The 11536-nt window shown below is 45.6% G+C and overlaps 2 protein-coding genes across 2 annotated transcripts in view; one reads left to right on the forward strand and one right to left on the reverse strand.

Moving 5' to 3' along the window:
- Window positions 1-1015: 1015 nt before the first annotated feature.
- Window positions 1016-11536, forward strand: part of T265_11343 (hypothetical protein) — a gene marked incomplete at both ends in the record, with an annotated part of 12785 nt that continues 2264 nt past the window's right edge. The window contains 7 exons of the mRNA XM_009177972.1: window positions 1016-1081; window positions 1125-1169; window positions 1210-1292; window positions 1333-1579; window positions 1659-1851; window positions 8332-8498; window positions 10944-11128. Coding sequence (XP_009176236.1) covers window positions 1016-1081; window positions 1125-1169; window positions 1210-1292; window positions 1333-1579; window positions 1659-1851; window positions 8332-8498; window positions 10944-11128 — 986 coding nt within the window. The remainder of the gene's footprint in view (window positions 1082-1124; window positions 1170-1209; window positions 1293-1332; window positions 1580-1658; window positions 1852-8331; window positions 8499-10943; window positions 11129-11536) is intronic.
- The window catches only part of T265_11342 (hypothetical protein), a gene marked incomplete at both ends in the record, with an annotated part of 58752 nt that continues 50673 nt past the window's right edge, over window positions 3458-11536 (reverse strand). The window contains one exon of the mRNA XM_009177973.1: window positions 3458-3572. Coding sequence (XP_009176237.1) covers window positions 3458-3572 — 115 coding nt within the window. The remainder of the gene's footprint in view (window positions 3573-11536) is intronic.

Below are 11536 nucleotides of genomic sequence, written 5' to 3' on the forward strand. Positions count from 1 at the left end.
CCCGAGACCGACCACATCCATGGTTGGAGACATTGTCAGACATGGCCCAGTCGCACCCTCAATGGCGGTCGTGCATCCAAGCTATTGCCTGCATAGCTCCCTTCATAATTCCCCCAGTTGACAGCCCACTGCCAGTGATGGATTTATGCACCAATTCATCATCTCCCGCCTGCAATGCGGAGCGACCTACCTCCCGCCCCGAATCATCGGTGAACGAAACTGCGGCAGCTACAACCACTCTGTGACGAGTACGCTGACGGTGATGATGATAATTATAAGAGTTAGTGGCGTATCACCTGTATCACTCACCTGGCGAAAGGGCGTTCTTTAGAATAACACGGCTTGCAAAAGCCTGTAACTCTATAGAGAAGTGTAAGAGACTATGAACTTTTGCGTGTAGCTGCTGCAGTCTGCCTTTCAGGATGTGTCCGTGAACCTCCCTGTTCTTGGGTAGTGGCGTTGCAAGTAATGACTGCTAACCTCTCAGTGGCGTTCGTCATTAGGTTACTTTCTGGACTGCTCGGTTGGGTTGTTGAAGGCGAAGACACTTCAGGTTGCATGTGATGACATAGCCTCCGAATATCGAGAATAGCTATCTCAATTAATCAATTGTTTCGAGCTGTGCCGGGCACTCTTAAAATGTATCCATTGATTTGGTGGGGAGCTTCTTCAGTGAATTAATCATTTCACTTTCATCTAATGCTGCCGTTTTTGGTAGCAAACGCATATTGATGTGGTGGGAGTCAGTTGAACTGGGGCTTTCCGAGTGGGGGACACTCCATCGTGCGTGATCTTCGAGACTTAACCACAGGTTCTAATCCAGCTGGTTCATGCCATGAGGTTCGAGGTGTCTGAGCTTCGCATCACCCATTGTTTCCATTACACCTGAGGCTTCCTCATATTTTCACGGGAATTCGAATCTCAATACGAATTCACGCGGTCTTTTCTGATGAACAAATGTACTTGTTGAGTGCCTTTTCTCCATTATCAACTTTCCTTCCTTTTAGCCTGGTCAATGGCCATCTGCTCCGGCGATAACCAGAAACGAAAGGTAGCTCTTATCACGGGCATAACAGGCCAGGTAAGTGAACCGCTTTCCCCCATATATTACACACGCCACACAGGATGGTGCCTATTTGGCCGAGTTTTTACTTTCAAAAAACTATGAGGTTGTTTTTCCTTTATAAGTCATAAATAACGGCGTGTCAGGTCCATGGAATTATTCGTCGCTCCAGCTCGTTTAATACAGGACGCGTGGATCATTTGTATGTGGCCAGAAAATGGACTATGAGGTTGTTTTTCCTTTATAAGTAGTACATAACGGCGTGTCAGGTCCATGGAATTATTCGTCGCTCCAGCTCGTTTAATACAGGACGCGTGGATCATTTGTATGTGGCCCAGCAGAAAATGGAAACGCGTATGCTGTGTTTTCAACCTACCGTTTACGTCCATTTTCTTTCTAAAAGGCACATTCTTCCTTCACTACGGGGACATGACCGACAGTTCGTCCCTGATTCGAGTGATTAGTCGAGTAATGCCGGACGAAATCTACAACCTGGCTGCTCAGTCACATGTCAAGGTATAGTGTCACTACCACGGTTTCTGTGACTCTGCTGCTGGTGTCACTACAGTATCGTAACCACGCCTCTCACTTGTAGGTATCCTTTGAGCTGAGCGAATACACGGGTGAAGTGGTTGCCCTTGGCACTCTGCGACTTCTGGATGCAATTCGCACGTGCCATTTGGAGAAGTGTGTCAAATTCTACCAAGCCTCAAGCAGTGAACTGTATGGAAAAGCGGTCAACACACCACAGAACGAGCAGACTCCGTTCTATCCAAGATCCCCATATGGTAGGTGCTATCGTTACTCAGCTTCACGCAAGCTTGTTGTTGATGTCAGACGTACATTTTATTCCCCACCATACAGTTGGCAATATTTTACTGTTTGTTGTTTCGGGATTTCCTTCCGGAGAGCGTACTCTTGTGCGATGATTCTCTCCGCATGGATGTTCAACCTTTTCGACCGCGCATAAGTGTGAAACACTGACATCACTGCTTATGACAACAGCCCCATTTTTCGATGATTATTGAACTTCGATGGAATCTCAAGCGGAGTGGATACACGTGATGAGTCGAGGATTCCGGTAGAACAGTCGAAAAACGTGATAGGTATCGATGCCTTAGTGATCTCCAAATGTATCCCAACAGCCCGATTCCAGCCGATGCGATCGAAAGTAGACTCTACATGCAGCTGTATAATCTTTCGCAGAACGTTGGAAGTAAGCGTTCTAGTTAGCCGACTAAATGCACCATTCAGAGACCTACCGACTTATTTTAAAGCGCGTGGAGACTCCTGAGCTTTTTTTCTTTTGATAACTAACTCCTTGTCTGCACAGAATGATGGCACATTACAAATGCGGCGTAGGCTTAGGACATCCTTCTCTGTGTGCGTAAGTGTCATCTGATGGGGCGAAGGTCTCCCAGCTGATGTAGTCCGACTGCAACATCTCATTGCTGCCCTTGGCCGTTATAGATTTTTAAAACCGTAGCCCACCATTTCCCTCTCACGCTTTGATAGAGCCTTTTTTCCCATGGCTTCATGGCAGCTGTGCACTGGTATTTGCTAGTGATGTATTTTAGTCCACGAGGACAGTGCGAAATTTCTGGCACCAGTCACTTCATCTCAAATAATCGTTGTGACGGTTATTCCTATGCTGTTGGGTGGCGAGATGGTCCAAGTGGTTAGAGCGCGAATTTACTGACTACGAGGTCCGTAGTTCAAACCCGACCTCTGCCTCTCGACTTTCCCTGTCTAGGCTTGGGCAATCCGGCAGTATCCCAGCCCTCGTGCAACCTTCGGGTGGCATGGTAGTTAGGCTCTGAAAGGGTGCTACAGCTGGACGATTACGATGCTGTATGCCAAAGTCCACATTCCGCATTCCTCTCTTCAGGATTCACGGAAAACCCGTCGCCGTTATCTTTCTTGTATAAAACATGACATCACGGAAGGAACTTATTGTCGTTCACCGCTCTCTAACGCGTTTCGAAAAAAAAAAGGCTAAAACTGCATTTGTTCTATGACCTCATTGTTTATCCTAGCAGCTGAGCAAAAACAGCTAGATCGTTGCGATGCTTGTCTCAATGGATTCAATATTTTGCAGTTTTCGTTGGATTCCGACAGCACTGATGGGTATGCTCGTTTGCAGAATCGTTTGTGATCGGAAGTGTAATACTTTGATGGATAGGAAACTTTATGTGTTTTGTTCTGGTGTATAGTTCTTTCCTCCTCTCTGTCAGGAGGAAACATTCCTCACCGACTAAGCACTTTTGGAATAACGGCATTCGTGTCCATCACGCTCCTTCCCCGAGAAAACATCCCCCGCTACCGGAAGGAACGCTATCTGGTTTCCCGTATTTCTAGTTTACACTCCAAGAGGGAAACCACCCTTGGAACGCCTTATGCCATTGATCCAAAAATATGAAACCGTTCAGCCGTAGCACCCTTTTGCTGTCTAGCTGCCACGCCACCCGAAGGAAGCGCGAGGGCTCGGATACTGCCAGGTTGCCTAAGCCTAAAGGAAGTGGAGAGGCAGAGGTCGGGTTCTAACCACTGAGCCATCTCGCTCCTTATTAATCCAGATTTATTGTGGACTGTTAGCCGTTGCGCGGTTCATATCGTGGATACAGCCGATGACTAACCAGCCTAACCAGATAACTCTTCTTGGGCAAACTTATCCTAAAGTCCACACGGCATCGTTATTCGGGGCATTTCACAGTTACAATACGGTTTGAAGGTAACGAAGGTTAAGGTTATGATGTAATGGCAGTGTACAAAATGGTAAGTGTCGAGTTCCAAGTAACCATCATAGTCTCTATTTTTTGATAAGAATACGTCCTTATCTTTGATTCTCGTTCGAGTTAAGCTAGATGAGAAGACTATTGGTTCGTAGTCATTAAGATAGAGAGGCCGATGACCGGTTTACAGTTCCACAATTAATCTGAATTAATGGGGGACGAGATGGTTCAGTGGTTAGAGCGCGAATTTATTGACCGAAACGTTTTTCGATCGAACCCGACCTCTGCCTCTCGACTTTCCCTGTCTAGGCTTGGGCAACCTGGCAGTACCTTTCCCGGGTGGCATGCCAGCCACCGAAACGTCTAGGCTTGGGCAACCTGGCAGTACCTTTCCCGGGTGGCATGCCAGCTAGCCACCGAAACGATCTTACAGCTGGACGGGTAAACGCTTCTTTGAATGAAGTAGTCCGACATTCTCAATCAATTGGAAAGAGTTTGGAACTGATTTGGAAGTCATCGTTTCAGAAGGGCTTCGAAAATACACCAGTATAGCAGTATGGCCAGACGGCACTGAAACGCAATTGAAACTTGAATTTTCCTGCTTACACAGGTTTAACGGAAACGGAAACTACGGTTACAAGTCACGTGAAGTACAAAAAATAGGTCAGGTCACTCAGGGACGGGTGTGCAAGCAAGCTGCTCCTTCCGGCGCTCGTGGTGTCTCGTCCGTGATACTTGTAATTGAGAGAGGTGCACACGTAAGGTCATATGTTAGCCATGTGAAAACAGGGACAGTCAAGTTTCAGTTGCGTTACACTACCCGCCCCCCTCCCAGCGCAATCCTCCGATGGGGAAGGGGATGTAGGGAGTAATTTCTAGGGCTTATCAGCTGGTCTCAATGTTGCTGAAATTCATCATGTTTAGTCAATGTCTATCTTACCTGTTCGGTTTAAGCATACTTTGGGATGTATAACACGGAATAACCAGTTCAGTAATCTTATTCGGTGGACAGCTTAACGGATATGCCTACAAATCCTGGTGTTTCTAGACCACTGCTGAATAACATAAAGAGAATATCTGTTTTCCGTTTGTCTGAGATACTCTACCACAAAACTCGATTAGTCGACTCCATTTCTCCAAAAAGGTCACGACAAAGAATCTGCCTACTTGTTTTGCATCAGCTGCAATTTGTAGCCTAGGCTTTCTTTTGAGACCTCGTTAGTGTTTTTTGCTTGTGCTCCTGCGCCCGTCACATGCACTCAGCACAAATATATGCTGGTCCCGCACAAGACGCTAACGATGTCAGTATTAATACTTTTGGAGGTTTACAGGCACTGTAGCTTTACCGCTCATTATTTGTTGATGATGTGTTTAACTCTTACGGAACGGAACATAAGAGACTGCAGCTGGATCACCTCCGTATGCACAGTGAATGATGAGCTGTCAATTTATCACTCATGTCCCGGTGTTTGACAATACGGTGAGTCATTCCCTGTATGGAAACTAAGACCACAGACAGAACATTTTTATTCGTAATCGGTCCGACAGTTCAGTAGAAGATTATCAGGAGACGAATCAAACGATAAACATGGCCTTCTGTGATCACCTTCAAATAGTTAGGAAGGAGAGTGCGGTTTATGAGGAATACAAATAACTGATCCATACAAATCACATTGTGTGGTTCGGCTATTTAGCCGTCTTTAACCCGGTCTAGTCTTTTTGGACATTTCCCAATCTAGAAAGCTAGCGGCAACTAACTAGATGAGAGTAATTCTTTGGTACTTTGGTGATCCTTGCTTTCAGTCAGTCAATGACGTCATCCGGAACATTCAACTGTTTGAAGGTCACGTTTGACGTGGTCTTGGTAGCAAAGATGTTTCTCCCTTTCGGCTTCCCATCCTGTCACTTTAGATTTTCACCAGTCCATGAAATCTACGGATGTTTCTAACGAAACTCACTGCCACTTGTTCGTGGGATCGTTTCCGGTTCATGAATATCGGTTTGGACAGGAAACTTCGGAGAATGATAGTCGATAAATTATGGGTGTCTGCATCATTCAAACCAAGCAAGTAGTATCTGGCGTTATGTACTCTTTAGCACACCAATTTCGTGCATCGTCTGAATAAAGTACTAGGGCATCTTGAATATCGTACTAACTGAAACTTGAAGCGGAACTTTTCAGTTGAAGAAGCCCGTTACAAACGAGAGAGTTAGCTGCATTCACTTGAGTCTCCTGTTACAACCAAAAACGGTGTGCAAATGAATGCCTTTCGCAAATTGAGTCCAATTTGCGTTCAAGCAGAACGCGAGGTTGACGGGAGCTCAGGGAAAGCGCCCACCTGATGAGGCTCAAGAAGGGTGAGATCGGTCTAGGGTTTTCAGCAATCTTATCAGTTGTGTGTTCCGTCTAGTATCCGGTGTCTCTTTTTTCAATCTTTACTTCTCATGCCAAGCACCCGACATGTCAGCTCGTTTCCCGTATTGAAGCTTGGAATAAATTCCTGTTTGGATTGGACCATGAAAGCTACTGGCTTCTCTCCTTTTGATAGTAGCAATGAGACTTCGGTGTTTCTGCTGTAAGGCGAAGTCTACTCATGATAGAAGGTCGAAAGATTCGTAAACGCATTTGACTCCTGGTGGGTTTCAACAGCAGCCCAACTAGGAGTTGTCCACGCTGTCGAGCGGCCGCCCGTAGTCAATGTAATGACGATGCCACGCCGATTGGTGGCGAAACTTTTGCGATTTAATTGCCGAGCTCGGTGAACAGATCACTGAACACCTGATCAACCAAAACAATTTCACTGGTCAGAGTGACCTACTGCTGTCCGTCTTCTATGGGATTGTGTTGAAATTGTTTTATCTGGCGGCCGTTTAATGCAGTTGTTTGGCTTAGTTAGATTTTGCTCACGAGGAATTCACCGAATTCACCCATAAGAGCACATCCCATTTTGAAAGACCCGCTACATTAAGCGATCACGTCCACAGATTAGGTTGTGATTGTGTGATGCACCGGTGTTATCTGAAAGTTCAAAGTTTGTTCCAAAATCAGTGACAAGATTGGTTACTTCATGGATTATGATAGACTGCCACCCTCTCATCATTAGTCCAGTCCCTTGTCGCAAAAATTTCCCCGTCCTCTCCGATATAATGTAATCTAGTACATTTTCTTGGTAGCCATAATTTCGTCCCAGTACCTGCGTTTCGTTCGCTCAGGTTGTTTCTCCCTCTGCACGTAGCCGATCGCACGCGTGATTTATTTACTCAATATCTTCATTCCACCTACCGTCATCTCACGTCATTTGTTTGTTTTAATCACTACTGCTCGAATCACATGAATCGCACAGTCGATTTTTCAACCATAAATCATTCCTATACGCACCCGATCTTGGTTGTTAACTGAGCTTCCCAAATAAATTGGAAATCACTGGAAGGACTCACCGTACGAAACATCTGCCATGCTTCAAAAATCCCTTCCATCAGAGTTACTTCGGTTGTATGGCTGTCGTGCCACCCGAGAGACGTAACGCGTGCCACGGGGACGATGATCGCTGGCTTGTTTGCTGAGCTGGGTGGTTGTGCCGACCACCAACCCATCACTGCGCTTCCCAATAATGCACTGATGATGTCGCCTTGATTGGTGATGAAACATTTGCAATCAAATTGCTCAGATCAGCGAACAAGCCAACAACCATCTACGCTACCTGAGCTACCAACATTCTCCTCTTTGTGGACGATGCATAAAATTTCTACATTCAAATCAGACTGATGGAAAAGTCTAGGCTTAATCCGGAAAGCGAATTCCTTGGTTATGGACCGACGTCTTTTCTAATTCATGCTCTTGACTCTGAATTACCGATGTTTTCACAGCAGAAGTTGCCGTAAATGGTTTTCTTGGTTGTCATCTTCCTCGATGATCACCTACAACTGTTCACACTCTAACCATCGTAAGGTGTCCGCATGATAAGAATTCCAAGAGCAAACCATTCGTGTTGCTTGTGATCCGTTTTCCAGCAAGCTTTGTTTTTTTTATAGAAAATAATTCACTTAAAAAGACTGTTCAGATGTGCCACAACCTACGACTGATATCTGCCATTTGCCGTCCACACACGAAGCGTTTTCTCAACTTAACCAAACCCTCAGCCCATCGAAACACCAGCCAGCGTCAGTGCTCATAAATTTCCTACCAACTCACCAAATGTTGTCCGTAATCCTTTATTAAAACCATCTTTTCGGCCATCTTTTGGCTCTCAAAATCGCAATATTTCTCTATCAGTAAAATTTCGGAACGCCCTGGAAGGTGTCAACTCGCCTTGATTCGTCCCTCAGCTGGATGCTGTAGAGTGGTACCGAGAGACTCATTCTATGATTATCGTAGGTTACAAGACCCAAGCGTCATTTGCTTTTAGCTTGCAGGTGGAATGTGGTTTGGTGTAGTAGGTGATCACCACACGGTTGGTTAGCTTCATTTTTTAAAATACATTTTTGCTATTTGTCGTGCGTTACACTTCACCGTTGTCCTACTGCATCGGTTCGCAGGTGTTGCGAAGCTTTACGCCTACTGGATCGTCGTCAACTACCGCGAATCCTACAATCTGTTCGCCTGTAACGGCATCTTATTCAATCATGAAAGCCCTCGACGGGGTGAAACTTTTGTGACACGCAAGATCACGAGAGCCGTGGTTCGGATCAAGAAAGGCCTACAGGTTTGGTTTGACGGTGGCACACCACCGCCTAATTGTCTTTATATTTTGTGCTATTCATAGAGTTGTAAGTAGCTTGTTGATGGTGACGAAAAACGCTAGTCTGACGGCCATGCGGTTTAGACTGTCTTGTGGAAATCCATTCGCTGCGATTATGCAGTACTACTTGATGTTCCCATGATACGTTTGAAGACGGCGATCAAGGCTTTGTCAAAGACAAACACTCTTTTCTTTAATGCCCTTATTTGACCGTCGACCTCTCAGTGGAGTTTCCCCTCTACAAATAAAGTAGCTCCATGCGTAAATCTGAGAATCACTGTAGATCATGTTGATTGAACCAGTCGTTTAATTAATCCGCACTTAATTGCGTGGCTGACGTCATGCGTTGACTGCCTCCTTAAGTGACGGTTATCGAGACGGAAGGCTCGTGCAGCTTGTGACTTTTGTGTCTTTGATCTGCTGAACATTTCAACAGCATGCAAGTTGGCAGCTCCGTTGGCCCAATTCAGCCCGAGCTCACTCTGTACCGCTGCTAGGAGGACCAAAAAATACGATTTTTGGATTAGGCTATGCTTTCGCCCAGGAATGTGGGTTGATTGAGGCATGTTGAATTGTCTCGCTATACCCTGAGGATCCCAATTCGAATGAATGAGTGAATTCGAACAAGCTGGCCTTCGGCAAAGGAGTCCTGGACTAGATAGCTGGTCCGATCCCCATGTGAGCTTCCAGCCCTACCCTATGTGCCTATCAGTAACTGAGAGCCTGTTCCTCTTTGTATGGTTCGGCCTTTATCCCTATAGCAAAGCGACATGCCGTGCTACCAATTGGAACCTGCTACATGGTCGAACAATGGCGGAACTAAGAGAGCGAACGTTGAATGAATTCCACCAACTTATATTTTCGAATAGGAAGAAAGTATCTGATCGGACCGCGTAAAACCCAATCGGATGTGAAGAGGTTGGCCCTAATGTCGCCCTAATCTATCACGAAGATTTTCTTACCAGGCCTTGCCTTGATTTAGTCTGCGATGAGGTGATGTTGCTCTGGCCGTTGTAGCAGATGCAGCACAAATATAGTTTAGAACATCTCTGAAATGGTGAAGTTGTCGCGTGCAGCGTCATTTGCATCGATGAGTCTGTGTTTACTGTACATCACTGATGTCACCATCATGTCACCATCAGTGTTCAACGCTGTAGCTTTGCTGCTGTACAGTCATAAATTACGTGAAAGCCTTATTGGGAAGAAAATGATAAAAGTGAATGAGGAAGGAACTTAGTGCCAACGTTTCAGAAGAGCTTGATGAACAATCGGTAGTTTTTATTTGGGCAGCGTTTCGCTTTTGATACGAAAGCTTCATCAGGCCGAGGTAAATAGTCAATTGAATCACCCTGAAGTGGAAAAAACCAACCTTGGTCAGAATTAATTTGAAACTCCCCCAATCCACTAACGCAAGATTTCGACAACCACACTAACCAATAAGAGCCGTTAATTGACACTCAACATTGATCCAGTGTGATCATCTAAAGAGGACTCACTGATTGGTTCTCTGCCTGTCTTATAACTTGGCGTGATAAAGCTTTTGTGTCAAAAGCAAAACGTTGCTCAAATAAAAACTACCGATTGTTTATCAAGCTCCTCTGAAACGATGACTCCTCTATCGGTTCCAAACCTTTTCCAGTTGATTGAAAACTTAGTGCCAAATTGACACAATCATCCCGAGTAGCATATACCTTCAGACTCTGATTCAGGCAATCTGGAGAGAAACTGACAACAGTGACAACCAACCCTCTCCTCCTCGAATGCGGTGACTAAAATGTAAGCTGTCAACTCGGTTTTTCGCCGGCCAAATAGCATAATTAGCATGTAGTTACTTAGTGCTGCATTCACCGTCTTTATTAGATTCAAAACCGTCAAAACACGCGGTCTATTTTCTTTGGCCTTCGCACAGCAAAATCAAGAAGTCCTGTAGCTGTATTTGGAAAACGGTAAAGTATTGACCCGTGGTACGTTTTGGAAACATAACAGATTCTATCAATCGGCATATCAAACTCCGCCTCATCCCTTCGGCTGTCTACTGGAAAATATACCGGCTCCTGTGATTACCGGCGTGCAATAGACCGGTCCCTAAACCGGAGCACTGAGACAGGGCCAAATAAATGTCTTAACCGATTCACTGGAACCCGGAACCACTTCAGAGAAGATCAACGTAGGATCAGTGAGTAGGAGTCTGGAAGAACAATCCTAACGGTTGTCTGGACGTTACAAGATTGTCTACCAAGGCCACCAATCATAAGCGGTGATTGGTCCTAGTTAACACAAACACATGTTTTTTACTTGGATTTTCAGGTGTGTTTTTCTGTTTTGGGATAATAATTCAAATGCTCCTCCGAATGGAAATTTGCCGCTCCCAGTGTACCATCTTCCAGGCTCCGTTTCCTCACTTTTTAGGACGTACTTGAGTTGGGCAACCTCAATGCCGAACGCGATTGGGGCTTTGCTGGGGATTACGTGCAAGCCATGTGGCTCATGTTGCAGCAAGACGAACCGGACGATTACGTGATCGCGAGTGGAGAGAAGCATTCAGTTCGAGAATTCACAACACTGGCTTTCGAGCACGTGGGCATTCATATTCGGTAGGCTCTCGTTCGATGCCATGTGAATGACTAGTCGTCCTGATGTCCTTACCAGTCTTCTATCTAAGATTTATCAAAACATCGTTAGTAGTCGAGTGATCAGAGGGATCATCCGTCACTGTGAGTAGATTTGATGACGCCTCCCTTGGTCCCTTAGTTTGCCAGAAAAGTACTTGAGAATAAAGTACGGGACTAAGGGTAGAAGGCTGATGCCCGGGGAAATACTGCAATGACGAGGCGTTTTGGTTTTCCCTGATGGAGTCCCCCTTGTGGGAGGCGATCGTTGTTTTACCCCTTTATAAGGCCAGTGGCAGACGTAGCGTATCAGACTGTCTTCCAAACTGTCCAGTGCCTTGTGGCATTCTAATGGTCAAGACTTGGCTGTCGCTCCCTTCCGCCCCCCCCCCC

The sequence above is a fragment of the Opisthorchis viverrini genome (genome assembly GCF_000715545.1).
Source record: "Opisthorchis viverrini unplaced genomic scaffold opera_v5_476, whole genome shotgun sequence".
Lineage (NCBI taxonomy): Eukaryota > Metazoa > Platyhelminthes > Trematoda > Opisthorchiida > Opisthorchiidae > Opisthorchis > Opisthorchis viverrini.